This window comes from Pelodiscus sinensis, chromosome 11 (genome assembly GCF_052426305.1).
Source record: "Pelodiscus sinensis isolate ZL-2025 chromosome 11, ASM5242630v1, whole genome shotgun sequence".
In the NCBI taxonomy this organism is placed as follows: Eukaryota; Metazoa; Chordata; order Testudines; family Trionychidae; genus Pelodiscus; species Pelodiscus sinensis.
Window position 1 is genome coordinate 52,459,070 of NC_143062.1, and position 27,354 is coordinate 52,486,423.

Genomic DNA, 27,354 nt, shown 5'->3' on the forward strand with positions numbered 1-27,354 from the left:
CTGGTGATGGCGAGTGGCACGGCCGGGGAGCCCTCGCTCTGACCGGTGATGGCGAGCGGCACGGCCGGGGCAGCCCTCGCTCTGACCGGTGATGGCGAGCGGCACGGCCGGGCAGCCCTCGCTCTGACCGGTGATGGGGAGCGGCACGGCCGGGCAGCCCTCGCTCTGACCGGTGATGGCGAGCGGCACGGCCGGGCAGCCCTCGCTCTGACCGGTGATGGCGAGCGGCACGGCCGGGGCAGCCCTCGCTCTGACCGGTGATGGCGAGCGGCACGGCCGGGGCGCCCTCGCTCTGACCGGTGATGGCGAGCGGCACGGCCGGGGAGCCCTCGCTCTGACCGGTGATGGCGAGCGGCACGGCCGGGCGGCCCTCGCTCTGACCGGTGATGGCGAGCGGCACGGCCGGGGCGGCCCTCGCTCTGACCGGTGATGGCGAGCGGCACGGCCGGGCGGCCCTCGCTCTGACCGGTGATGGGGAGCGGCACGGCCGGGCGAGCCCTCGCTCTGACCGGTGATGGCGAGCGGCACGGCCGGGAGAGCCCTCGCTCTGACCGGTGATGGCGAGCGGCACGGCCGGGCGGCCCTCGCTCTGACCGGTGATGGCGAGCGGCACGGCCGGGGCAGCCCTCGCTCTGACCGGTGATGGCGAGCGGCACGGCCGGGGCAGCCCTCGCTCTGACCGGTGATGGCGAGCGGCACGGCCGGGGCGGCCCTCGCTCTGACCGGTGATGGCGAGCGGCACGGCCGGGGCGGCCCTCGCTCTGACCGGTGATGGCGAGCGGCACGGCCGGGGAGCCCTCGCTCTGACCGGTGGTGGCGAGCGGCACGGCCGGGGAGCCCTCGCTCTGACCGGTGATGGCGAGCGGCACGGCCGGGGCGCCCTCGCTCTGACCGGTGATGGCGAGCGGCACGGCCGGGGAGCCCTCGCTCTGACCGGTGATGGCGAGCGGCACGGCCGGGCAGCCCTCGCTCTGACCGGTGATGGCGAGCGGCACGGCCGGGCAGCCCTCGCTCTGACCGGTGATGGCGAGCGGCACGGCCGGGGCAGCCCTCGCTCTGACCGGTGATGGCGAGCGGCACGGCCGGGGCAGCCCTCGCTCTGACCGGTGATGGCGAGCGGCACGGCCGGGGAGCCCTCGCTCTGACCGGTGATGGCGAGCGGCACGGCCGGGGAGCCCTCGCTCTGACCGGTGATGGCGAGCGGCACGGCCGGGGAGCCCTCGCTCTGACCGGTGATGGCGAGCGGCACGGCCGGGGCAGCCCTCGCTCTGACCGGTGATGGCGAGCGGCACGGCCGGGGCAGCCCTCGCTCTGACCGGTGATGGCGAGCGGCACGGCCGGGGCAGCCCTCGCTCTGACCGGTGATGGTGAGTGGCACGGCCGGGCAGCCCTCGCTCTGACCGGTGATGGCGAGCGGCACGGCCGGGCAGCCCTCGCTCTGACCGGTGATGGCGAGCGGCACGGCCGGGGAGCCCTCGCTCTGACCGGTGATGGCGAGCGGCACGGCCGGGGCAGCCCTCGCTCTGACCGGTGATGGCGAGCGGCACGGCCGGGGCAGCCCTCGCTCTGACCGGTGATGGCGAGCGGCACGGCCGGGGAGCCCTCGCTCTGACCGGTGATGGCGAGCGGCACGGCCGGGGAGCCCTCGCTCTGACCGGTGATGGCGAGCGGCACGGCCGGGGAGCCCTCGCTCTGACCGGTGATGGCGAGCGGCACGGCCGGGGAGCCCTCGCTCTGACCGGTGATGGCGAGCGGCACGGCCGGGGCAGCCCTCGCTCTGACCGGTGATGGCGAGCGGCACGGCCGGGGAGCCCTCGCTCTGACCGGTGATGGCGAGCGGCACGGCCGGGGGAGCCCTCGCTCTGACCGGTGATGGGGAGCGGCACGGCCGGGGAGCCCTCGCTCTGACCGGTGATGGCGAGCGGCACGGCCGGGGGAGCCCTCGCTCTGACCGGTGATGGCGAGCGGCACGGCCGGGGCAGCCCTCGCTCTGACCGGTGATGGCGAGCGGCACGGCCGGGGAGCCCTCGCTCTGACCGGTGATGGCGAGCGGCACGGCCGGGGAGCCCTCGCTCTGACCGGTGATGGCGAGCGGCACGGCCGGGGAGCCCTCGCTCTGACCGGTGATGGCGAGCGGCACGGCCGGGGCAGCCCTCGCTCTGACCGGTGATGGCGAGCGGCACGGCCGGGGAGCCCTCGCTCTGACCGGTGATGGCGAGCGGCACGGCCGGGGAGCCCTCGCTCTGACCGGTGATGGCGAGCGGCACGGCCGGGGGAGCCCTCGCTCTGACCGGTGATGGCGAGCGGCACGGCCGGGGGAGCCCTCGCTCTGACCGGTGATGGCGAGCGGCACGGCCGGGGCAGCCCTCGCTCTGACCGGTGATGGCGAGCGGCACGGCCGGGGCAGCCCTCGCTCTGACCGGTGATGGCGAGCGGCACGGCCGGGGAGCCCTCGCTCTGACCGGTGATGGCGAGCGGCACGGCCGGGGAGCCCTCGCTCTGACCGGTGATGGGGAGCGGCACGGCCGGGGGGCCCTCGCTCTGACCGGTGATGGCGAGCGGCACGGCCGGGGAGCCCTCGCTCTGACCGGTGATGGCGAGCGGCACGGCCGGGGGAGCCCTCGCTCTGACCGGTGATGGCGAGCGGCACGGCCGGGGGGCCCTCGCTCTGACCGGTGATGGCGAGCGGCACGGCCGGGGAGCCCTCGCTCTGACCGGTGATGGCGAGCGGCACGGCCGGGGAGCCCTCGCTCTGACCGGTGATGGCGAGCGGCACGGCCGGGGCAGCCCTCGCTCTGACCGGTGATGGCGAGCGGCACGGCCGGGGAGCCCTCGCTCTGACCGGTGATGGCGAGCGGCACGGCCGGGGCAGCCCTCGCTCTGACCGGTGATGGCGAGCGGCACGGCCGGGGCAGCCCTCGCTCTGACCGGTGATGGCGAGCGGCACGGCCGGGGGAGCCCTCGCTCTGACCGGTGATGGCGAGCGGCACGGCCGGGGCAGCCCTCGCTCTGACCGGTGATGGCGAGCGGCACGGCCGGGGCAGCCCTCGCTCTGACCGGTGATGGCGAGCGGCACGGCCGGGGCAGCCCTCGCTCTGACCGGTGATGGCGAGCGGCACGGCCGGGGCAGCCCTCGCTCTGACCGGTGATGGCGAGCGGCACGGCCGGGGCAGCCCTCGCTCTGACCGGTGATGGCGAGCGGCACGGCCGGGGCAGCCCTCGCTCTGACCGGTGATGGCGAGCGGCACGGCCGGGGCAGCCCTCGCTCTGACCGGTGATGGCGAGCGGCACGGCCGGGGCAGCCCTCGCTCTGACCGGTGATGGCGAGCGGCACGGCCGGGGCAGCCCTCGCTCTGACCGGTGATGGCGAGCGGCACGGCCGGGGGAGCCCTCGCTCTGACCGGTGATGGCGAGCGGCACGGCCGGGGCAGCCCTCGCTCTGACCGGTGATGGCGAGCGGCACGGCCGGGGCAGCCCTCGCTCTGACCGGTGATGGCGAGCGGCACGGCCGGGGCAGCCCTCGCTCTGACCGGTGATGGCGAGCGGCACGGCCGGGGCAGCCCTCGCTCTGACCGGTGATGGCGAGCGGCACGGCCGGGGCAGCCCTCGCTCTGACCGGTGATGGCGAGCGGCACGGCCGGGGAGCCCTCGCTCTGACCGGTGATGGGGAGCGGCACGGCCGGGCAGCCCTCGCTCTGACCGGTGATGGGGAGCGGCACGGCCGGGGAGCCCTCGCTCTGACCGGTGATGGCGAGCGGCACGGCCGGGGAGCCCTCGCTCTGACCGGTGATGGCGAGCGGCACGGCCAGGGAGCCCTCGCTCTGACCGGTGATGGCGAGCGGCACGGCCGGGGAGCCCTCGCTCTGACCGGTGATGGGGAGCGGCACGGCCGGGGAGCCCTCGCTCTGACCGGTGATGGGGAGCGGCACGGCCGGGGAGCCCTCGCTCTGACCGGTGATGACGAGCGGCACGGCCGGGGAGCCCTCGCTCTGACCGGTGATGGCGAGCGGCACGGCCGGGCAGCCCTCGCTCTGACCGGTGATGGCGAGCGGCACGGCCGGGCAGCCCTCGCTCTGACCGGTGATGGCGAGCGGCACGGCCGGGGGGCCCTCGCTCTGACCGGTGATGGCGAGCGGCACGGCCGGGGAGCCCTCGCTCTGACCGGTGATGGCGAGCGGCACGGCCGGGGCAGCCCTCGCTCTGACCGGTGATGGCGAGCGGCACGGCCGGGGAGCCCTCGCTCTGACCGGTGATGGCGAGCGGCACGGCCGGGGAGCCCTCGCTCTGACCGGTGATGGCGAGCGGTGTTGTTTGCCCCCCTGGCGGTGCCGGGGAACCAGTCCCTCAACGGCAATGGAGCGCACAGCCAGGCCGTTGGATGGATGCTGTGGCTGTGCAGTTTGAATCGCGCTGCGTGGAACCCTTCTGACGCTTTGCCTCTGTGAATCTCAGCGTCTGCTGGCGGGTTTCCTGCCCCTGCCCTGCAATTGCCAATGGAAAGGGCTCCTTAGAAATGCCCAGTGCTATTTTTTTTGACTAAAGGGCACAATTCTGCCACGCCTAGGGCCAGTCCCTAAGCCCCCCTCAAGCTGTCAGGAACTCTTGCCCCTTAGGAGGGGCCCGGCCGTGGGAGTGCGGCATCCCGAGGAAGCTGGGAGCGGGTGGTGCTGCCGGTCCCTCGGCAGCCAGGCATGGTGCCAACACGGCCTGATGGCTGGCAGTGCTCAGCGGCTGGCTGGGCCATGGGTGGCTCTGCCCCGGCGGCGTCCAGCCGCATCTTCCATGTGACTTGAGTGGCAGTGTCCGTGGCAGGTGAAGCGGTGCACCCTAGGGCCCTGAGCAGCCCGGTGCCACTGGCACCCACTGCAGGGAGCCCCTTGTGATGCCGCTGTGTGGTTCGATTGATTTTCGATCCAAGGGAAGCTGGGACACTTTCCTATTTATTGCAAGCTGGAAGCAGCTCATACAGTTGTTGAAGTTTTACAAGCCTGACAAACATTCCCTGCACGATTGAAACCTCCAATACCATCAATTCCAAAGCAGCGAATACAGTGATCCCTCATTTAACACGACAGCTGCTCTAGTAGAGTACTAAAGGGAACGTTTTTTGAATTACACGACCGTCCCTGGAATAACACGATTTCCCCAGCCGGCCTGTTGCTGGCAGCTGTGCGAGGCTTCCCCCCCGCAAAGCGGTAGAGGGTTCGCCGCTCACCGTGCCATTCCCAGCCCCCCCCCCACCGGACGCAGTGTGGGTCCTGGCAGACCCATCACAGGGGCATACTCCCAACCCAATCCCCCTCCCCTTCCCCAGAGCCAAACACCTCGCCCCCCCGCACTGCAACCCAGTCCCCTTTCTCCCCCAACCCTATGTCCCAGTCCCAACAGACACTCCCGCTTGAAACGCAACCCCCACCTTTTCCATTCTTTTCAATGGGAAAACTGACCCCCCCCCCATAACGTTTTCACTTCACATGATCATTTTCTGCAACCTATCAGTAGTGTGAAGTGAGGAGTCGCTGGCCAGCGCAAAGCAATGCACAAGCAGTTACTAGAGCGTCTGCTCTCGTACAGCACTAAAGTCAGTTCACGTGCACGTCGCCCGCGTGCTCCCTGCAGTGCCGGGGGGGCCTGTTCCCACGCAAGGGGCCCATTCACTTCTAGTTCCATCGAGCAGCACCTGTGGGCCTGCCTGTTCCCGCCCATTGATTGTTCCTACGCAGCCCATTGTGTAGCCCAGCCCAGCGCGGCGCGGGTACCAATTGGCTGTGTCTAGACTGGCAAGTTTTTCTGCAAAATCAGCTGCTTTTGCAGAAAAACTTGCCAGCTGCCTACACTGGCCGCTTGAATTTCCACAAGAACACTGCCGATCTCATGTAAGATTGTCAGTGCTTTTGCGGAAATACTGTGCTGCTCCCGTTCGGGCAAAAGTCTTTTTCCGAAAGACTTTTGCGCGAAAGGGCCCGTGTAGACAGCACAGAGTTCTTTTTCACAAAAAAGCCCCAATCACAAAAATGGCAATCGGGGCTTTTCTGCGGAAAAGCACGTCTAGATTGGCCACGGACGCTTTTCCCCAAAAAGTGCTTTTGCAGAAAAGCGTCCTGCCAATCCAGATGCGCTTTTCCGAAAATGCTTTTAACAGAAAAGTTTTCCGTTAAAAGCATTTCTGGAAAATCCTGCCAGTGTTGACGTAGCCATTGAGTGTGCGTTGTGCGGGATGCGTGAAGTGCCCAGTGCCCTAGGTGGGTACATCCTGCCACTCCGGCTGTTGCTGCTCTGGGCGTAGTTGACTATTGTGTGGCTGCAGCTGTGATTTTGCATATCAGAAAAGTCCCAGTACAAGGCTGCTTGTGGTGTGTTCCTGACGTGCTCTCCCGTGCCACGCTTACTCTGCATTGCTGTTCCCAGCATTCCCGCCTCCCCAGCCTGGCCTGCGTGCTGCGTGCACCAGACTTGAGCCGGGCCTGGGTTTGCTTTGTCCGCACTGTGGCAAGGCAGAGGTGCCCGTTTATTGCCAGGGCAGGGTGGTCCAGGCTCCCCTGCAGACGCCCTGTCCGTACTGCTGGCCTTGGCACACCAGGGCTTGCTCAGCTCTGCACCCTGAGCAACCCGCCTGGCCACGTGCTGTGTGCACGCTGCTAGTTTGGAAAACCCCCATCAGTTAAAGCCTGCCTGAGCGGGGTGTTTAACAAGGCAGCCCCTTGCTCTCCAGCCTTGTGCTGCTGGTTGGCCGTGGCTGCAAGAAGGATTCGGGCTGGGAGGGGAAGGGGGCAGTGGAGACCACATGGTAAGAGCCTGGCAGTTAGCAGTAACGTGAAGCCCAGGGTCTCTGACTGGAGAGGCGCCTGCGCTATAGCAGCGGCTGCATGCGTGCCCGCTGAGCCGTGCCCGCTGAGCCGTGCCCTTGCAGTGGTGCCCAGCATCCTCACACAACTCCGGAGTCTGGGCACTTGTCTTAAAACTGCCACGTGACTACCCCTGAGCCCACCCCACAAGCGAGGCGCGCCCGCTGTGCCACTCACACAGGGCCAGCCCCTGCCTCTGGCCTGGCTTTTGCAATACGTGGCACCATCTCAGGGTATGTGGTCCTTCAAAGAGCTGCCCCCGCGGGATCTCTTCAAGAGGAAAAGACAAAATGCCTTGGTAATACCCGTATAGCAGGCACCACTGCGATGCACATACACACCCGCATCTCCGGACCAATAGCCGTGCCCCTAATTGCACTGGCCAGGTGAGTTAGATGGGGAGGGGTGGAGCCAGGGGATGGGTGCTCCCATGTTGACAAGATGCAAACCCAGGGTCCCTCTGCAAGATGCCTTGGATTGCTAGTGTCTCCCCCCTGCTGCAGAGCTAGTCAGTCGTCCCTGCGTAGGCACCATCTGCGATAGGCATGCGGTTCCACATCTGGGGGGTCTCAATGCTGCCCCATTCACCTTCAAAGGCTTCTGAAAGCAGGCGCCTGCCCTGCCCCCAAGGCTCCATAGGTCCAGTCTTTCAATGACCCCTCTTCACAGGGCCCATTGTTCTCGGATCCGGCTTCCACCCCTCTCCACTGCAAGTGCAGGGAGGTGCTCGTCTCCTGCCCCCTCCATTCACACCTCGTTCACCCGCAGGACAATCAGGGAAGCAAAGGGGCAGAGTCTGCAAGGCGATACAAGGGTCTGTGCCCTGCCTGACTGTGCAAAGTTGCGATGGAAAGACAATCCCACAAGGCTACAGCCGTTCCAGTGCTCCACGGCCTTGGTCCAGAGGGAAATGAAGGTGTCAGTGAACACGATGAATACAGATCAATGAGCTGTAGCTACAGGTACGGGGGGGGGGGGGGGTTCATCTGTCACTTAGAAAACAAGGAGCAGCCCTTGGGGTGTGTGAAACCCGCTTCCAGATGAGCTGGAGTGGAAACGGCAGAATCCACAATAGAACAACCGAAGCGGTTCGCTGCTGCACGCCGCCAGGGGGAGCTGGGCAGCGCCAGGAGCGGCGGGGGGGGGGAGCTGGGCAGTGCCAGGAGCGGCGGGGGGCGGGGGGGGGGGGGAGCTGGGCAGCGCCAGGAGCGGCGGGGGGGGGCGAGCGGGGGGGGAGGGGCGCCGGGGGGGGAGCGGGGGCGGGGGGGGGAGCTGGGCAGCGCCAGGAGCGGCGGGGGGGGGGAGCTGGGCAGCGCCAGGAGCGGCGGGGGGGGGAGCTGGGCAGCGCCAGGAGCGGCGGGGGGGGGGGGGAGCTGGGCAGCGCCAGGAGCGGCGGGGGGGGTGGAGCTGGGCAGTGCCAGGAGCGGCGGGGGGGGGGAGCTGGGCAGCGCCAGGAGCGGCGGGGGGGGGGGAGCTGGGCAGCGCCAGGAGCGGCGGGGGGGGGGAGAGCTGGGCAGCGCCAGGAGCGGCGGGGGGGGGAGGGGGGGGGTGGGAGTGCGGCGGGGGGGGGGGAGCTGGGCAGCGCCAGGAGCGGCGGGGGGGGGGAGCTGGGCAGCGCCAGGAGCGGCGGGGGGGGGGGGGCTGGGTAATGCCGGAGGGCGGGGGGGGGGGGGGCGGGCGGGGGGCGGCGGGGGGGGGCTGGGCGGCGCCAGGAGCGGGGGGGGTGGAGCGGGGGGGGTGGGGGGGGAGCTGGGCAGCGCCAGGAGCGGCGGGGGGAGCTGGGTAGCGCCAGGAGCGGCGGGGGGGGGGGCTGGGGAGCCAGGAGCGCCGGGAGGGGGGGGGGAAGGGGAGCTGGGTAATGCCAGGAGCGGCGGGGGGGGGGGGGAGGGGAGCTGGGCAGCACCAGGAGCGGCGGGGGGGGGGAGCTGGGCAGCACCAGGGCGGCGGGGGGGGTGGGCAGCAGTGCCAGGAGCGGCGGGGGGGGGGAGCTGGGCAGCGCCAGGAGCGGCGGGGGGGGGGGGGAGCTGGGCAGTGCCAGGAGCGGCGGGGGGGGGGAGCTGGGCAGTGCCAGGAGCGGCGGGGGGGGGGAGGGGTGGGGGGGCGGGGAGCCGGGCCGTTGCCCTGCTGCGTTTGCGGCCCGACTCCGGCCCAGCGCGGCCGCCCCGAGGTCAGCGAGCGCCGCGGCCGGTCCCCCCCAGCCGCAGGCAGCCGGGGCGGGCGTGGGAACCTCGCAGCGGCCTGCGCCAGGCTCCTCGGGGGCGGCCCCGCGATGCGCCCAGCGACTCGCTCCGGGGGCGGGATGGGCTGCGCCGGTTCGGCGCGGCGCGGGCAGGGTTAAGCGGGGGGGGGGGCTCGTGCCGCTCGCGCGGGGGAGCCGGAGCCGGAGCGGCGCGGGCGGGAGGCGGCCCAGCCCCGGGAGAGCCGCGGCGGAGCCGGTTCCGGAGGTGAGCGCCGCGCCCCGGGAAAGTTTGTGCCCGGCCGCCGCCTGGGACCGCGGGGCGCCCGCTCGGCAGGCGGGGCGGCGGCACCAGGGCGGGCTGGGGGCCCCGCAGCGCCCGGTCGGGGCTTCTCTGCAGACTCCCTCTCGGGGCCTGCGCGCCCCCCCGGCCTCCTCTGCCCCGCCCCCTAGCGCCGTGCCCCCCCCGCCTCGTGCCCCCCCCGGCCTCCCGGCGCCGTGCCCCCCCCGTCCCCCCCCCCGGCCTCGTGCCCCCCCCGGCCTCCCGGCGCCGTGCCCCCCCGCCTCGTGCCCCCCCCGGCCTCCCGGCGCCGTGCCCCCCCCGGCCCCCCCCGGCCCCGTGCCCCCGCCCCCTAGGGCCCCCCGGCCCCGTGCCCCCGCCTCCTAGCGCCGTGCCCCTCCCGGCGCCGTGCCCCCCCCGCCTCGTGCCCCTTCCGGCCCCCCGGCCCCGTGCCCCCGCCCCCTAGCGCCGTGCCCCCCCCAGCGCTGCCCCCATCCCCTAGCGCTGTGCCCTCTCTGGCCCCTGGCGCTGTGCCCCCCACCTCATGCCCAGGACGGGGGTTCTCTGGCACTAGCGGGGCTGGGGAACTGGGGGGGCTCTCTGGCGCTGGGGGGGCTCTCTGGCGCTGGGGGGGCTCTCTGGCGCTGGCGGGGCTGGGGAACTGGGGGGGCTCTCTGGGGCTGGGGGGGGGGCTCTCTGGCGCTGGCGGGGCTGGGGGGGGGGCTCTGGGGCTGGCGGGGCTGGGGAACTGGGGGGGCTCTCTGGGGCTGGGGGGGCTCTCTGGCGCTGGCGGGGCTGGGGGGGCTCTCTGGCGCTGGCGGGGCTGGGGGGGGGGCTCTCTGGCGCTGGCGGGGCTGGGGGGGTTCTCTGGGGCTGGGGGGGCTCTCTGGCGCTGGCGGGGCTGGGGGGGCTCTCTGGCGCTGGCGGGGCTGGGGAACTGGGGGGGCTCTCTGGCGCTGGCGGGGCTGGGGGCGGGGCTGGGGGCTCTCTGGCGCTGGCGGGGCTGGGGGGGGCTCTCTGGCGCTGGCGGGGCTGGGGGGGGGGCTCTCTGGCGCTGGCAGGGCTGGGGGCTCTGGGGGGTTCTCTGGCGCTGGCGGGGCTGGGGGGGCTCTCTGGCGCTGGCGGGGCTGGGGGGGTGGGGGGGGGGGGTCTCTGGGGCTGGGGGGGCTCTCTGGCGCTGGCAGGGCTGGGGAACTGGGGGGGTTCTCTGGCGCTGGCGGGGCTGGGGGGGCTCTCTGGCGCTGGCGGGGCTGGGGGGGGGGGCTCTCTGGCGCTGGCGGGGCTGGGGAACTGGGGGGCTCTCTGGCGCTGGCGGGGCTGGGGGGGTTCTCTGGCGCTGGCGGGGCTGGGGAACTGGGGGGGCTCTCTGGCGCTAGCGGGGCTGGGGGGGGCTCTCTGGCGCTGGCGGGGCTGGGGAACTGGGGGGGCTCTCTGGCGCTGGCGGGGCTGGGGGGGTTCTCTGGCGCTAGCGGGGCTGGGGGGGGCTCTCTGGCGCTGGCGGGGCTGGGGAACCACCGGGGTGGGCTCTGTGACACTCCGCTCTAATGCTCCGTTGCTGCCTGAGGTGTCTCCGGCTGCCCCAGGCGTCAGGCTGGGCCGTGGGCTCCAGTCCCGGGGAGCGAAGGAGGCCTGGGTGGTGCGGAGCTGGGGCCCGGCGGCGCCCGCGGGCAGCACATCCCAGCAGGCATCGGAGGAGGGGCCGTTGCTACGTGGAGCTGGTGCCAGCCCCCAGCCTGGCAGAGGTTTCAGGCTGCGGTTGCTGTTGCTGTCCCGGGTTGCGTGTGGGGCCCTGGCAGTGGGAGATGCCTTTGCTCGTGGGGTGCGCTCGGGGTGCCCTGCTGCATCCGTCCCCCAGCTTCCTGGGCGCGTGGCTCCTGGCTGTTCGCTAGGGACGGAAGAGCAGCTGTGTGGGCAAGGACCTGCTGAGGCAGTGGAGCGGGGAGCCGGCTGCTGCCGTGTGCTGCTGGCTCTGATGCAGGGACAGCAGCTGGTGCGTGCCAGGGGTTGCCGTAAACCCAGCTCCCTGCGTGGAACCGCTGGGATTCCAGCACTTCCACGGTCAGACGGCGACGCACTTTAACGGCCCCGGCCCGGAGCGTGGCTCTCTGCCGTGGTGCAGCGGCGGACGAGTGAGCTGGGAAGCCCTTGCTGTGGGCAGTTCCAGGCCGCAATCGGGTGGGTGCCAGTTACGGGCTCGCACTGGCCTGGAGGTGTCCCTGGGACCTGCTACCAGCCGCTCCCGAGGCTGCTGTGTGGGAGTCCAGTTGCCAGCGTCCCGAGCATGAGGAGAGCCCCGGAGGCCCAGTCCTGGGGCCGTTTCTCCGGGGCAGGGCCCTGGAGCCAGGGCTGTCTGACGCGCCCAAAGGGGCAGCCGCGCGGAACAGGCTTTGCGCAGGCGCGCCCCTCGTGGCTGCAGGGCCTTGTCCTCTGGAGACACCCCGTGCTGGGCCTGCGCTCTGCCCATGCCCTTCTCCCCAGATCAGCCGCCTCCCGCCTGGCTCCTGCACAGGGGCGCAGGTGGTTTCAACAGCAATCCCGGACACACTGGGCTGTGCAGCACAATCGACATCGCATCGGCTGTAGAGCACGCCCGGCCGCTCTGGGGTCTCCGTTTGTGTCCCGAACAGGCAGCTCAAACACTGGACTGTCTGGTTCAAAACCGGACACCTGGCGACTCTACTCCTGCCAAGCCCCAGGCGCTGGGAGTCCCCCGCCCCCGGGGCAGAGGCTGCTGGGTCTGGTGGGCGGCTGGGCTCACGCGTCTCTCTCCCCTGCAGGCGGGAGCTGTGGAGGGAAGAGGAGCTGCGCACCTGCCTGGCTGGGCCAGCGACTGACCCGGGAGCGGCCGAGCCTGGGCTGGGAGATGATGCCGCTGGCTCCCAGGAGGAATGGAGCTTTCTGCTCCCTGGGTTCCTGTCCCGCCGGAGCCCACAGCCGCCGGGCGCTGCGGGCGTGAGCGCCGCTGCAGCTGGGGCCCGTGGGTGGAGCTGCCTGCCCTGGGCGAGCCTAGCGGGGAGGGGCTGCGGTGGCCCCCCAGGGACCATGCCGGTTCCCGCAATGGCAGCTGCCACTGCCAGCTCTTTCTGCTGGGAGGTCTTCCCGCCCATGCCCACCTGCCGGGTGTACTGCAGCCCGGCCTACCGGGACGGGCACCTCTTTGTGGTGGGGGGCTGCGGCCGGGCGGGGCTGCCGCTGGCCGCCGCCGAGATGCTGGACGTGCCTTCGCAGACGTGGCTGGCGCTCCCGCCGCTCCCCACCGCCCGGGCCGGGGCAGCCGCGGTGGCCGTGGGGAAGCAGGTCCTGGTGGTGGGGGGCATGGATTCCAGGCAGAGCCCCCTGGCCTCCGTCGACGTCTTCAACACAGATGAGGGCAAGTGGGAGCCGGCAGCGGCGCTGGCGCAGCCCTCCATGGGCGTCTCTGCCGTGGAGAGAGGTGAGCCGGGCGGGCGGGGCCGGGTCTCCCTGGACTGAGCGTTCGCAGCTCCTGGCCCTGCCCTGCCCTCGTGGCCGCAGGGCCGTGCCCCCCGCGACGGAGGCAGCAGGCTCGGGGTGGCTGGGGGCTGGAAGCAGGGAGTCCTCTGAGCTGTCCGACCTGTGCCCGCCTGCCACCCAGACCTCGGCCAGCGGCTGGGCAGGCTGGGGAGCTGAGCACCCTGCCCCAAAGGACGGGTGGGCCCCGGAGCCCCGGCCTGCTGCTAGAGCCCTAGGGCGGGGCAGTCTGTGCCCGTGCCCAGCGCTTTGCCCCCTGCTTGGGCATGTGGGGCCCCTCCCTGGGGAGCGCCGGGTGTGCAGCCCGCACCCCCAGGCCGTGAGGGAAGGGCCGGAGTGTGCTGGGGACCTGGCCTCCGCTGGGCGCCTTGGGATGCTGGGTGTGCCCGGAGCAGCTGGGGCGGGAGGCAGCAGTGCCCCGGCCGGGCTCTGGGGTACGTAGGAGCTGCCCCCAGAGGGGTGTCCACTGGCCTAGCTAGTCCCTGGGTGAGCGGCCTGGGCCGGGCCTCTCGGCCGGGCAGGTCCCTGTGGCTGCAGGCTCCGGGCAGAGCAGCCAGAGCGCGTTGCAGGCCCTGCTGGGCGGGGGTGGCCCTGTGCTGGGTGGGATCTGGCTCGCGGGGGCCAAATGGGCTTTGCTGCTGTCGGGGGCTCTGGGCGCAAGTGGGGGGGCAGGGCTGTTGGATCAGCCCCATTTCCTCCTGCCCCAGCAGCAGCCGGGCCTCGCCCTGCGCAGGGGCTGACAGACGGGGGCACGTTGGCGGCCCTGGCTGGGTCACTCGGGCTGGAGACGCCTGTTCCCGCCTGCCGGGATTACAGCAAGACCCCCCCCCCCCCGCACACACAGCCCAGCAGGGGGCGCCTCCGTGGCAAACTGGGGAAGCAGTATTGGCAAACTATTGGGGGTGCTCTCCCCTGGCAGGGCGGTGCTAGGGGGCGCTGTGGGGCAGGGAGCGGGGCAGGGCCCAGCAGGGGGTGCTCTCCCCTGGCAGGCAGGGCCCAGGGCGGTGCTAGGGGGTGCTGTGGGGCAGGGAGCGGGGCAGGGCCCAGCAGGGGGCGCTCTCCCCTGGCAGGCAGGGCCCAGGGCGGTGCTAGGGGGCGCTGTGGGGCAGGGAGCGGGGCAGGGCCCGGCAGGGGGTGCTCTCCCCTGGCAGGGCGGTGCTAGGGGGCGCTGTGGGGCAGGGAGCGGGGCAGGGCCCAGCAGGGGGTGCTCTCCCCTGGCAGGCAGGGCCCAGGGCGGTGCTAGGGGGTGCTGTGGGGCAGGGAGCGGGGCAGGGCCCGGCAGGGGGCGCTCTCCCCTGGCAGGCAAGGCCCAGGGCAGTGCTAGGGGGTGCTGTGGGGCAGGGAGCGGGGCAGGGCCCAGCAGCCTGTAAGCGTCCGGGCAGTGACGCGTGAGACCTGGGAGGATCTCATCCAGCCTCCCAGAATTCCCTGTGCTGTGCCGTGGGGCGTGGGGTCCATGTCCCTTGCCCAGGCGCCAGAGGCGGAGCCTGGCGCTGCCCGCCCAGCGCGTCTGGCGAACTCGGCCCTTCCCAGCGCTCGTGTGCTGCTTTTCACCCGCTGATCTCGGAGCACGGCACCCGGGCCCCTCGCTGTCCCCCTGGGCGGAGGGGACACTGAGGCACGGGTGGGGCAGAGCTCGGAGCACGAGCCAGGGTCTGGTGTCCCAGTCTGATGCACGCACTGACGGGCTGGCTCCTTGCGGGGCTGCCAGGACAGGCTGCAGGGGCCTTGGCACTGTTACCAGCAGGGCCGGGGGAACCGGGGTGTGGCCCTTGGCCTGGCTGGGCCTTGCCGCTTGGTGGGGACTGGCCCACAGCTGAGCCTTCCTAGGCTGGGGGCTTTGCCCGGCCCAGGCACCCCGAGGCCGGGAGGAGCGGGGCCCTCGGGGGCTCCCCAGGCGTTGCCCGCGCCCGCAGGCCTGGCGAAGCAGCCCTGGCAGCAAGGCTGGGTTGCCATGGCGTCTCCAGGGAGACGCGCCGGGGAGCAGAATTAGCTGCAAAGCCCCGTGGTCTGGGCTGTTTTCCGCGTGTCTGGGAAGGGGGCCCAGCCCTCTGCCCGCCCCCTGCGGCCAGCAACGTGGGGGGCACTTCAGGGGCTCCGCTCCCCCACACTGTCGACCTCGGCCCCACCCGCCCTGCCCCGAGCTGCTGGCCTCCCCCGCCGGCCTGCGTGGCGCTATGGCCAGCCCCTCTGCCGCGGTCTCGGCCTGCCAGGGCCGGAGGGGATCTGGCCAGGCGAGCGGCCCGAGGGCCCTGCGGTCTGGACCTAGCATCCCCTGGGGCGGCCATGCTGTGTCTGCTGGTCTGCTGAGCCCCCCGCTTTGGCCCCCGCGCTCTCACGCCCACCCCTCCGTGCTGCCCTGCCTGGCTGCTCCGGGCCAGCTCCTTCCCTGCTCCCCTCCCTGCAGACGGCGTGGTCTACGCTCTGGGGGGCATGGGCGCAGACACCTCTCCTCAGGCCCTCGTGCGGCTCTACGAACCGGGAACGGCCCGCTGGCAGCCACTGCCCTCCATGCCCACCCCCTGCTACGGGGCCTCCGCCTTCCTGCAGGGCAGCAAGATCTTCCTTCTGGGTAAGTGGCACCCCCGGGCACGGGGCCACGGCCGAATGGGGTGCATGGACACGGGGACTCGGCATTTGCCTCCGGAGCCCCCCTCAGCCTGCCCCACCCCCGCACCTCCCCGCTGGGGGATCCCCCGGCCCGCCCCCGCCCCCTGCTGGGGGATCCCCCGGCCCGCCCCCGCCCCCTGCTGGGGGATCCCCCGGCCCGCCCCCTGCCCCGCACCCCGCCCCCTGCTGGGGGATCCCCCGGCCAGCCCCCGCCCCCCCCCCCCCCGCAGCTCTTCTTGTCCCTGGGCTTCCCCGGCATCTCCTCTGTCCTAGGCCCCAGCCCCAGCAGCCAGCTTGGCTCTAGGCCCCCCGCTGCAGAGACATTGGTGACTTGGGATCGCCCGGGGCTCGGCAGCCACTGGCCCCTCCCCGCCCGCAGACTCCGCACAGCCCAAGCTGGGTGCCTGCCCCGGTGCCCTCCCAGCCTCTCCCGTCTCCCCAGGGGGCCGGCAGGGCAAGCTGCCCGTCACAGCCTTCGAGGCCTTCGACCTGGAGACGCGGAGCTGGACGCGCTACCCCAGCGTGCCTAGCCGGCGGGCCTTTGCCGGCTGCGCCGTGGCCGAGGGCTGCGTCTTCAGCCTCGGGGGCCTGCAGCAGCCGGGGCCCCACAACTTCTACTCCCGGCCCCATTTCGTCAGCACGGTGGAGATCTTCGACCTGGAGCAGGGTGAGCCCGGCGGGGACGGGGGCTGCAGCCAGCTCCCTTTGGGCGCTCCTGGGCCTGGCAGGGGGTGCGGGCCACGGCCCTGGGCCAGGAGGTGTAAGTTCCCTCCCTGGCCCCCATCTGTGCCCTGGCCCCGGGCTGGGCTGCCCTTCCCTGGCCACACGACGCGCAAGCCCCAGGGTGTCCTGGCTGTGGCTCTGCTGAGAAGGAGGCAAGTGCCTGCCCCGGCGCGCCCAGCGGCCCCAGGCCTGAGCTGTAGCACCCTGGGGCTGGCCAGCAGACGGCTCTGCCACGCGGCCGTGGGCCGGCAGAGCGAGGGCCTGGGCGCTGGGAGGGGCCAGGGCATGGGCCAAGGGGCTGCAGCGAGCGTCTGGGGCTGCCTGGCCCGGCTCTGCCCCGCCCCACAGAGGAGTGCGGGGCCAGTGACCGGCACCTGGCCAGGCCCTCGGGCGCCTGACGCTGCCTCTTTCCCGCAGGGGCCTGGAGCAAGCTGGGCCGTGCCGTGCGCATGCGGGACAAGAGAGCCGACTTCGTGGCTGGCTGCCTTGGCGGGCGAGTGGTGGCGGCCGGAGGCCTTGGTAATGCTGGGGGGCTGTGCAGGCAGACTGGGCCCCCCAGACCTGCGTGGGGGGGCTGTGCAGGCAGACTGGGCCCCCCCAGACCTGCTTGGGGGGGGGCTGTGCAGGCAGACTGGGCCCCCCAGACCTGCGTGGGGGGGGGCTGTGCAGGCAGACTGGGCCCCCCAGACCTGCGTGGGGGGGGCTGTGCAGGCAGACTGGGGCCCCCCAGACCTGCGTGGGGGGGCTGTGCAGGCAGACTGGGCCCCCCCAGACCTGCGTGGGGGGGCTGTGCAGGCAGACTGGGGCCCCCCAGACCTGCGTGGGGGGGCTGTGCAGGCAGACTGGGCCCCCCAGACCTGCGTGGGGGGGGGCTGTGCAGGCAGACTGGGCCCCCCAGACCTGCGTGGGGGGGGCTGTGCAGGCAGACTGGGCCCCCCAGACCTGCGTGGGGGGGGCTGTGCAGGCAGACTGGGCCCCCCAGACCTGCGTGGGGGGGCTGTGCAGGCAGACTGGGGCCCCCCAGACCTGCGTGGGGGGGCTGTGCAGGCAGACTGGGCCCCCCAGACCTGCGTGGGGGGGCTGTGCAGGCAGACTGGGCCCCCCAGACCTGCGTGGGGGGGGCTGTGCAGGCAGACTGGGCCCCCCAGACCTGCGTGGGGGGGCTGTGCAGGCAGACTGGGCCCCCCAGACCTGCGTGGGGGGGCTGTGCAGGCAGACTGGGGCCCCCCAGACCTGCGTGGGGGGGGCTGTGCAGGCAGACTGGGGCCCCCCAGACCTGCGTGGGGGGGCTGTGCAGGCAGACTGGGCCCCCCAGACCTGCGTGGGGGGGGGGGCTGTGCAGGCAGACTGGGCCCCCCAGACCTGCGTGGGGGGGCTGTGCAGGCAGACTGGGCCCCCCCAGACCTGCGTGGGGGGGGCTGTGCAGGCAGACTGGGGCCCCCCAGACCTGCGTGGGGGGGCTGTGCAGGCAGACTGGGCCCCCCAGACCTGCGTGGGGGGGCTGTGCAGGCAGACTGGGGCCCCCCAGACCTGCGTGGGGGGGCTGTGCAGGCAGACTGGGCCCCCCAGACCTGCGTGGGGGGGCTGTGCAGGCAGACTGGGGCCCCCCAGACCTGCGTGGGGGGGCTGTGCAGGCAGACTGGGCCCCCCAGACCTGCGTGGGGGGGCTGTGCAGGCAGACTGGGCCCCCCAGACCTGCGTGGGGGGGGGCTGTGCAGGCAGACTGGGCCCCCCAGACCTGCGTGGGGGGGGCTGTGCAGGCAGACTGGGGCCCCCCAGACCTGCGTGGGGGGGGCTGTGCAGGCAGACTGGGGCCCCCCAGACCTGCGTGGGGGGGGCTGTGCAGGCAGACTGGGCCCCCCAGACCTGCGTGGGGGGGGCTGTGCAGGCAGACTGGGCCCCCCAGACCTGCGTGGGGGGGCTGTGCAGGCAGACTGGGCCCCCCAGACCTGCGTGGGGGGGGCTGTGCAGGCAGACTGGGCCCCCCAGACCTGGGGGGGGGGCTGTGCAGGCAGACTGGGCCCCCCAGACCTGCGTGGGGGGGGGCTGTGCAGGCAGACTGGGCCCCCCAGACCTGCGTGGGGGGGGCTGTGCAGGCAGACTGGGCCCCCCAGACCTGCGTGGGGGGGGCTGTGCAGGCAGACTGGGCCCCCCAGACCTGCGTGGGGGGGCTGTGCAGGCAGACTGGGCCCCCCAGACCTGCGTGGGGGGGGGCTGTGCAGGCAGACTGGGCCCCCCAGACCTGCGTGGGGGGGGGCTGTGCAGGCAGACTGGGCCCCCCAGACCTGCGTGGGGGGGCTGTGCAGGCAGACTGGGCCCCCCCAGACCTGCGTGGGGGGGCTGTGCAGGCAGACTGGGCCCCCCAGACCTGCGTGGGGGGGCTGTGCAGGCAGACTGGGGCCCCCCAGACCTGCGTGGGGGGGCTGTGCAGGCAGACTGGGGCCCCCCAGACCTGCGTGGGGGGGGGCTGTGCAGGCAGACTGGGGCCCCCCAGACCTGCGTGGGGGGGGGCTGTGCAGGCAGACTGGGGCCCCCCAGACCTGCGTGGGGGGGGCTGTGCAGGCAGACTGGGGCCCCCCAGACCTGCGTGGGGGGGCTGTGCAGGCAGACTGGGCCCCCCAGACCTGCGTGGGGGGGCTGTGCAGGCAGACTGGGGCCCCCCAGACCTGCGTGGGGGGGGGCTGTGCAGGCAGACTGGGGCCCCCCAGACCTGCGTGGGGGGGGGGGCTGTGCAGGCAGACTGGGCCCCCCAGACCTGCGTGGGGGGGCTGTGCAGGCAGACTGGGCCCCCCAGACCTGCGTGGGGGGGCTGTGCAGGCAGACTGGGGCCCCCCAGACCTGCGTGGGGGGGCTGTGCAGGCAGACTGGGGCCCCCCAGACCTGCGTGGGGGGGGGGGCTGTGCAGGCAGACTGGGCCCCCCAGACCTGCGTGGGGGGGGCTGTGCAGGCAGACTGGGCCCCCCAGACCTGCGTGGGGGGGGGCTGTGCAGGCAGACTGGGCCCCCCCAGACCTGCGTGGGGGGGGGGGCTGTGCAGGCAGACTGGGCCCCCCCAGACCTGCAGCGGGCGCTGTGCTGTCCAACACACATTGCTGTTGGTGCAGGGGTGGGCAATAATTTTTGATGGGGGGCCAGTCCCAAGATTTTGGAAAGCGGTGGAGGGCTGCGCCCTTCCATGGTATTGATGGAGGGTGGGTGCAGAGGGGAGCTTGGGGCAAGGGAGGGAGTTGGGATGAGGCAGGCGGTGGTGACCTAGGGCAGGGCACTGGGGTGCAGGGGTTTGGGTGTGACCTAGGGTAGGAGGGGATGTGAGCTGGGCCAGGGGACGAGGGGACCTGGGGGCAGAGGGTTGGGGAAGGGAGGGGCTGGGGTGCCAGAGGCAGGCTCTGGCTGGGAGGCGCTTACCCGCAGAAACCTGAGACAGACTCTGCTGCAGGCTGCTCCATGTGGCTCCGCTCCGGGCATGGGAGGGAGGGGGAAGGCTTCCTACACTGGTCCTGCTCTCAGGCCGTATTGGCTGGAAACTGAGAGACTGGCCAATGGGAGCTGAGATATTTTGGTGGGGGTGGGAACAGCATGAGAAGTCCCCCTCCCGCCCCCGTTCTCCACAACAGAGCGGCTGGCTGTTTAAAGTGTGAGCTGTTCTCTGCCTGAGGGTTCTGGTGAGGCGGCTGCGGGCCGGATCGGGCCAGCTGGCAGCCTCTTGGCCACCCCTGCACCCATACTCCTGTGTTAGTGGATCTGGGCTCGCTGCTGCCGCGCCTGTGCCTCCGACCACAGGGCTCTGAATTTGGAGGATCTCTCCGAGCCGGGCTGAGAGCGTCCCAGCCTCTCTTCTGGCTGCAGCCCTGCCCTGTCAGTCCCCGGAGGCACTGGCCATGCTGGCAGGGACGTCGTGCTGCAGCTCCCCGGCGCAGCCAGGCTGCAGCCAGCCCAGCTCCCCTCCGGGAGACAGGGCGGGGCCTGACGTTCCCCTCTGAATCAAACACTGGCTCTCGTTAGCTGGCCCCGCGTGGTGCCCGGCCCTGGTGACCTGCAGGAAGGTGCACACGTGCCAGCTGGAGCCAAAGCTGCAGCAGCCGTGGCCCCCAGGGATGGGAGGCTCGTGGGCTGGGCTCAGGAGCTGCGTCTTTGGGCAGAAAATCGGGGGATCTGAGCACTGAAAGCCGGCAGCCGGGCCCTGGAACACGGCTCTGCCTCCCGGCAGAGTGCAGTTGCTGGCAGGTGCTGCTGAGCACAGCAGGGGCATGGAGCACGCCTCAGCCCCTCTCTGCCGGCCACTGTCGAGTGTGGCTGCTCCGGGGCCCTGCCTTCGCTCAGAGCGCTGGAAAAGGGCCCGGCAGAAGGCGCCTGGCTCTGGGCACGGGCCCCCGCTCTCCAGGTTTGTTCGCTTCCTGGAAGCAGGCGGCTGAATTTCTGCAGCATGCGGCAGCAGACGCAGGACAGAGCAGCTTTGGGGCGTCCCAGGTGCCTCGTAGCACCCCGCAGCGGCACTGCCGGAGCCCTTCCCGCTCGCCGGGAACAGCGAGCTCTGCAAATGGACAGGAAGATCGAGGGATTCGGTTCCCAGCTCCCTGCACTGCGCCAGAGATTCAGGGGCACCCCGTAGGAGCAGAGCGCCTGCGTCCGGCAGCCTGTTTGTCTTGGCGCTCACATGCCTCTGTGCACAGAAAACGTCTACGCAGGGATGGAAAAGACCGGGGGGACCGTTAGGGCAGCACAGGGGGCCTGACGCTGAGGGCAGCTCATCAAGCGTTTCATCCCCCCACGTGGGCCCAGCCTGTAGACGGTGCAGGAGAATCGTGCGCTGTGACATTTCACCCGGGCTCGCCCGCTCCCGCTCCTACACCCCCGCGGCACAAAGACATGCGGGGAGGGACTCGCCCAGCTGGACATGCACACCCTTAACTCTGCCCCACATCTTCATTTGCAGAGATCCCTGCAGGCCTCAGCCCCACAGAGCTGGCAATTGGGAAGCTGTGGGCACAGCCCCATGGTACCAGTATTCTCAGACATGAGATGGGCTTGTGCCAGGGAGGAAAAGGAAGGGCTGTGGTACAGCAAGATCCCTTAGCCCTGTGGTGCTGCTGAGAGATGGCATGGACAGAGCCATGGCACAGCTCATTGCCTGGCGCTGGGGTGTTGCTGCAGGGTGACAGGGCCGGTGGTACAGCGCGTTGCCTGGCGCTGGGGTGTTGCTGGGAGTGACGGGGCCGGTGGTACAGCGCGTTGCCTGGTCCTGGGGTGTTGCTGAGGGTGACAGGGCCGGTGGTACAGAGCGTTGCCTGGTCCTGGGGTGTTGCTGAGGGTGACGTGGCCGGTGGTACAGCGCGTTGCCTGGCGCTGGGGTGTTGCTGGAGGGTGACGGGGCCGGTGGCACAGCGCGTTGCCTGGCGCTGGGGTGTTGCTGCGGGGTGACGGGGCCGGTGGCACAGCGCGTTGCCTGGCACTGGGGTGTTGCTGTGGGGTGACGGGGCCGGTGGCACAGTGCGTTGCCTGGCGCTGGGGTGTTGCTGTGGGGTGACGGGGCCGGTGGCACAGCGTGTTGCCTGGCGCTGGGGTGTTGCTGTGGGGTGACGGGGCCGGTGGCACAGCGTGTTGCCTGGCACTGGGGTGTTGCTGCGGGGTGACGGGGCCGGTGGCACAGCGCGTTGCCTGGCGCTGGGGTGTTGCTGGAGGGTGACGGGGCCGGTGGCACAGTGCGTTGCCTGGCGCTGGGGTGTTGCTGTGGGGTGACGGGGCCGGTGGCACAGCGCGTTGCCTGGCGCTGGGGTGTTGCTGGAGGGTGACGGGGCCGGTGGCACAGCGCGTTGCCTGGCGCTGGGGTGTTGCTGCGGGGTGACGGGGCCGGTGGCACAGCGCGTTGCCTGACGCTGGGGTGTTGCTGTGAGGTGACGGGGCCGGTGGCACAGCGCGTTGCCTGGTCCAGGGGTGTTGTTTTGGGATGACGTGGCCGGTGGCACAGCGCGTTGCCTGGCACTGGGGTGTTGCTGAGGGTGACGTGGCCGGTGGTACAGCGCGTTGCCTGGCACTGGGGTGTTGCTGAGGGTGACGTGGCCGGTGGTACAGCGCGTTGCCTGGCGCTGGGGTGTTGCTGGAGGGTGACGGGGCCGGTGGCACAGTGCGTTGCCTGGCGCTGGGGTGTTGCTGCAGGGTGACGGGGCCGGTGGCACAGCGCGTTGCCTGGCGCTGGGGTGTTGCTGGAGGGTGACGGGGCCGGTGGCACAGCGCGTTGCCTGGCGCTGGGGTGTTGCTGCGGGGTGACGGGGCCGGTGGCACATCGCGTTGCCTGACGCTGGGGTGTTGCTGTGAGGTGACGGGGCCGGTGGCACAGCGCGTTGCCTGGTCCAGGGGTGTTGTTTTGGGATGACGGGGCCGGTGGCACAGCGCGTTGCCTGGCACTGGGGTGTTGCTGAGGGTGACGTGGCCGGTGGTACAGCGCGTTGCCTGGCACTGGGGTGTTGCTGAGGGTGACGTGGCCGGTGGTACAGCGCGTTGCCTGGCACTGGGGTGTTGCTGGGACTGACGGGGCCGGTGGTACAGAGCGTTGCCTGGTCCTGGGGTGTTGCTGAGGGTGACAGGGCCGGTGGTACAGAGCGTTGCCTGGTCCTGGGGTGTTGCTGAGGGTGACGTGGCCGGTGGTACAGCGCGTTGCCTGGCGCTGGGGTGTTGCTGGAGGGTGACGGGGCCGGTGGCACAGCGCGTTGCCTGGCGCTGGGGTGTTGCTGCGGGGTGACGGGGCCGGTGGCACAGCGCGTTGCCTGGCACTGGGGTGTTGCTGTGGGGTGACGGGGCCGGTGGCACAGTGCGTTGCCTGGCGCTGGGGTGTTGCTGTGGGGTGACGGGGCCGGTGGCACAGCGCGTTGCCTGGCGCTGGGGTGTTGCTGTGGGGTGACGGGGCCGGTGGCACAGCGTGTTGCCTGGCACTGGGGTGTTGCTGCGGGGTGACGGGGCCGGTGGCACAGCGCGTTGCCTGGCGCTGGGGTGTTGCTGGAGGGTGACGGGGCCGGTGGCACAGTGCGTTGCCTGGCGCTGGGGTGTTGCTGTGGGGTGACGGGGCCGGTGGCACAGCGCGTTGCCTGGCGCTGGGGTGTTGCTGGAGGGTGACGGGGCCGGTGGCACAGCGCGTTGCCTGACGCTGGGGTGTTGCTGTGAGGTGACGGGGCCGGTGGCACAGCGCGTTGCCTGGTCCAGGGGTGTTGTTTTGGGATGACGTGGCCGGTGGCACAGCGCGTTGCCTGGCACTGGGGTGTTGCTGAGGGTGACGTGGCCGGTGGTACAGCGCGTTGCCTGGCACTGGGGTGTTGCTGAGGGTGACGTGGCCGGTGGTACAGCGCGTTGCCTTGCGCTGGGGTGTTGCTGGAGGGTGACGGGGCCGGTGGCACAGTGCGTTGCCTGGCGCTGGGGTGTTGCTGCAGGGTGACGGGGCCGGTGGCACAGCGCGTTGCCTGGCGCTGGGGTGTTGCTGGAGGGTGACGGGGCCGGTGGCACAGCGCGTTGCCTGGCGCTGGGGTGTTGCTGCGGGGTGACGGGGCCGGTGGCACATCGCGTTGCCTGACGCTGGGGTGTTGCTGTGAGGTGACGGGGCCGGTGGCACAGCGCGTTGCCTGGTCCAGGGGTGTTGTTTTGGGATGACGGGGCCGGTGGCACAGCGCGTTGCCTGGCACTGGGGTGTTGCTGAGGGTGACGTGGCCGGTGGTACAGCGCGTTGCCTGGCACTGGGGTGTTGCTGAGGGTGACGTGGCCGGTGGTACAGCGCGTTGCCTGGCACTGGGGTGTTGCTGGGACTGACGGGGCCGGTGGTACAGAGCGTTGCCTGGTCCTGGGGTGTTGCTGAGGGTGACGTGGCCGGTGGTACAGCGCGTTGCCTGGTCCTGGGGTATTGCTGTGGGGTGACGGGGCCGGTGGCACAGCGTGTTGCCTGGCACTGGTGTGTTGCTGGGAGTGACGGGGCCGGTGGCACAGAGCGTTGCCTGGCACTGGGGTGTTGCTGAGGGTGACGTGGCCGGTGGTACAGCGCGTTGCCTGGTCCTGGGGTGTTGCTGGGGGTGATGGGGCCGGTGGTACAGCGCGTTGCCTGGCACTGGTGTGTTGCTGGGAGTGACGGGGCTGGTGGTACAGCGCGTTGCCTGGCACTGGGGTGTTGCTGGGGGTGACGGGGCTGGTGGTACAGAGCGTTGCCTGGTCCTGGGGTGTTGCTGGAGGATGACGGGGCCGGTGGCACAGTGCGTTGCCTGGCACTGGTGTGTTGCTGGGGGTGACGGGGCTGGTGGTACATAGCGTTGCCTGGCACTGGGGTGTTGCTGGGGGTGACGGGGCTGGTGGTACAGAGCGTTGCCTGGCACTGGGGTGTTGCTGAGGGTGACGTGGCCGGTGGTACAGCGCGTTGCCTGGCACTGGGGTGTTGCTGGGACTGACGGGGCCGGTGGTACAGAGCGTTGCCTGGTCCTGGGGTGTTGCTGAGGGTGACGTGGCCGGTGGTACAGCGCGTTGCCTGGTCCTGGGGTATTGCTGTGGGGTGACGGGGCCGGTGGCACAGCGTGTTGCCTGGCACTGGTGTGTTGCTGGGAGTGACGGGGCCGGTGGCACAGCGCGTTGCCTGGCACTGGGGTGTTGCTGAGGGTGACGTGGCCAGTGGTACAGCGCGTTGCCTGGTCCTGGGGTGTTGCTGGGGGTGATGGGGCCGGTGGTACAGCGCGTTGCCTGGCACTGGTGTGTTGCTGGGGGTGATGGGGCTGGTGGTACAGCGCGTTGCCTGGCACTGGGGTGTTGCTGGGGGTGACGGGGCTGGTGGTACAGAGCGTTGCCTGGTCCTGGGGTGTTGCTGGAGGATGACGGGGCCGGTGGCACAGTGCGTTGCCTGGCACTGGTGTGTTGCTGGGGGTGACGGGGCTGGTGGTACATAGCGTTGCCTGGCACTGGGGTGTTGCTGGGGGTGACGGGGCTGGTGGTACAGAGCGTTGCCTTGCACTGGGGTGTTGCTAGGGGTGACGGGTCTGGTGGCACAGCGTATGCCCTTGGTGCTCCGGTATTGGCAGAGAGGAAAAATATTCCCTGGCTGCTGCATGGATCCGGAAGCGGCTGTGAGCTAGGACATGCCGGAGACACTGGTGTGGACACGCTGCCCTCCTACCCAGGCCACCTGGTCAACGTGATGACCCTGCTCGCTCTGTGCGTTGCCCGGCTGTCCCCGAGCCGTGCCCTCCATCACTGGCGGGTCTCGGGGCACACTGCTGCCCCCTCGGCCTCCTTTGTGCCCAGTTGTCTGGCTCAGCGCTGGCCGGGTTCAGTCCCCCTCCTTGCGCAGTGTCCCAGTGGAGCGCGTGCCCGTGGCCTGCCCTCGGACTTCTCTGGCCCCCATGCCAGGCGGCTGCTGGCCTGCGGCCAGGCCCACCCCCCATCACCACGCACTGATGCTTTCGTGTCTCTTCTCTTGCAGGGAACCAGTCCTTCCCCCTGGGCTCCGTGGAAGGGTTCAGCCCAGCCAGGAAGAGGTGGGAGCAGCTGCCCGCCATGCCTACCGGCCGTTGCTCCTGCTCCAGCTACCAGGCCCTGAGCCGGCTGTTTGTGATCGGGGGGGTGGCGCAGGGCCCCAGCGGCGCGGTCGAGGCTCTTTGCCTGCGGGAAGGGGCCTGAAGGGAGCCCTGGCAGAGCCGAGCGTGGGCGGACAGCAGGCTCTGGGGCCGGTGTGTAGCTCGTAGTTGCTGTCCTGGGGCGCTGAAGCAGTGACGTTGTTGTTCGCTCGTTAGGCTTTCCGAAGCTCACATTAGTTTTCTAGTGTAGCGCAGAGAGGGGAGCAGCCGCTCTGTTCAGGGGGCAGGAGAGGGCCAGCCGGGACCTGCAGCAGAGGGGCTGGGAGGAGGCCCAGTGCAGGGGGCGGCTGAAGGGGCTGGCGATCCCGGGAGGCGGAAGCTGATGCAGAGTGCAGCTCGCGGGCGGCAGCGGGCCTGGAGTGCAGCCGGCCATGTCCTGGAGCCCCAGCGCCCGTCCCCTGCCCCCCAGCCGGCCGGGGGGCTGCCACCCCAGCATTGCTGGTCTGCGCTCTGCTGTCGTGTGGTGTCTGTGCTGTCTTTGTGCAGGGGTGTCACCGCGGGCTGCTAGCCAGTGCTGTGGTGCGAGCCCTGCTGTGCCCCATGTAGCGCACGGTGCCCTGGCGCTCAGTGCCTAGGAGGTGCTGTAGTGCCTCACGTCAGTAAACCACGTGGCATTTGACTTGGGTGCTCGTCTCCTGCTGCTTGACGTGTCGGGGCCGCGAGCCTCTGCTGGTCGCGGAGGGAATGGGAGGCGCCCGCCGCCAGTCGGAGCAAACCCCGGGCCAGGCCCACAGGGACCTCGACTTGCCCAAGCAGCCCCCAGTGTCACCCGCTCCCGCTGGGAATGACACGCCAAGTGCCACGCAGGTGTGGGTGTCTGCTGAGCACAGAACGCCCACCACGTGTACCACACGATTAACCCAGAGACCGGGGACCCGTGTCCTCACCACGTGCATCCCCCCGCTGCCTCTGAATCAGGCAGCCACGCCGGGCGGAGGCTCCTGTGACGCAGCCGCTGTCTGGGGGGAGCTCAGACCCCCACGGACGGGCTGCTGCCTCTGCACAGGGTGGCCGGGGCTCCCCAGGGGTGGGCTGAGCGCGCTGGCTGCCGACCCCGCCTCCGGGACTATCGAATAGTTGGGTAGCCGCTCAAACGTCCTGTGGCTACAGCATTGCTCAGTTACACGCACTGTGCCACCCTGCTGCCGAGGCTCCCTTGAGACCCGCCTCTGAGCCCCTGCCCAGGGCCTTTTCCTGCCAAGAGCTGTGACACGGGCCGGGCCGGGCCGGGGCTGGGCACAGCTGAGGACGTCCGCTCAGGGCGAATTGCTCGAATTCAGAGCTCCTCGCAGCCCCAGACTGGAGACCTTCCCAATAGGCCACACACCAGTCTCACAGAGCGCTTCAGCTGCCTGCCTGAAGCCTCGCGATCAAAACCTCCGACACCCCAGCAATATCCGTGCCCCACATGGCCCCGGGCCTCATACACAGGAGGAGGGTCCTAGCACCCAATCCCACCTACCCCGAACAAGTTCTGTCTGGTTCCAAGAAACCAGCCACAGATCCCAGGTCAATTTACCCTCTGGACCGTACCCACAAATCACGCTGAGCCAATCCTTTAGAATCTAACATCTAAAGGTTTATTTCTACGTGTGACGGCGCGTTGGGGGTCCCCTGTCTCCTGCACCCCCGAAATGGC

The 27,354-nt window shown here is 71.1% G+C and overlaps 1 protein-coding gene across 3 annotated transcripts in view; it reads left to right on the forward strand.

The window, feature by feature from the left end:
• The window catches only part of KLHDC8B (kelch domain containing 8B), a 38,486-nt gene extending 12,147 nt beyond the window's left edge, over window positions 1-26,339 (forward strand). Inside the window, exons 2-7 of one of the 3 annotated variants that reach the window (XM_075917366.2) lie at window positions 7,614-7,807; window positions 12,079-12,734; window positions 15,198-15,362; window positions 15,843-16,067; window positions 16,541-16,642; window positions 25,562-26,339. In XM_075917366.2, coding sequence (XP_075773481.2) covers window positions 7,692-7,807; window positions 12,079-12,734; window positions 15,198-15,362; window positions 15,843-16,067; window positions 16,541-16,642; window positions 25,562-25,758 — 1,461 coding nt within the window. In that variant the 5' untranslated portion in view covers window positions 7,614-7,691 and the 3' untranslated portion in view covers window positions 25,759-26,339. Of the gene's footprint in view, window positions 1-7,613; window positions 7,808-8,957; window positions 9,013-9,091; window positions 9,290-12,078; window positions 12,735-15,197; window positions 15,363-15,842; window positions 16,068-16,540; window positions 16,643-25,561 lie in introns of those variants that run through there. The other 2 variants (XM_075917369.2, XM_075917367.2) reach the window with 2 other exon arrangements.
• Window positions 26,340-27,354: the final 1,015 nt, after the last annotated feature.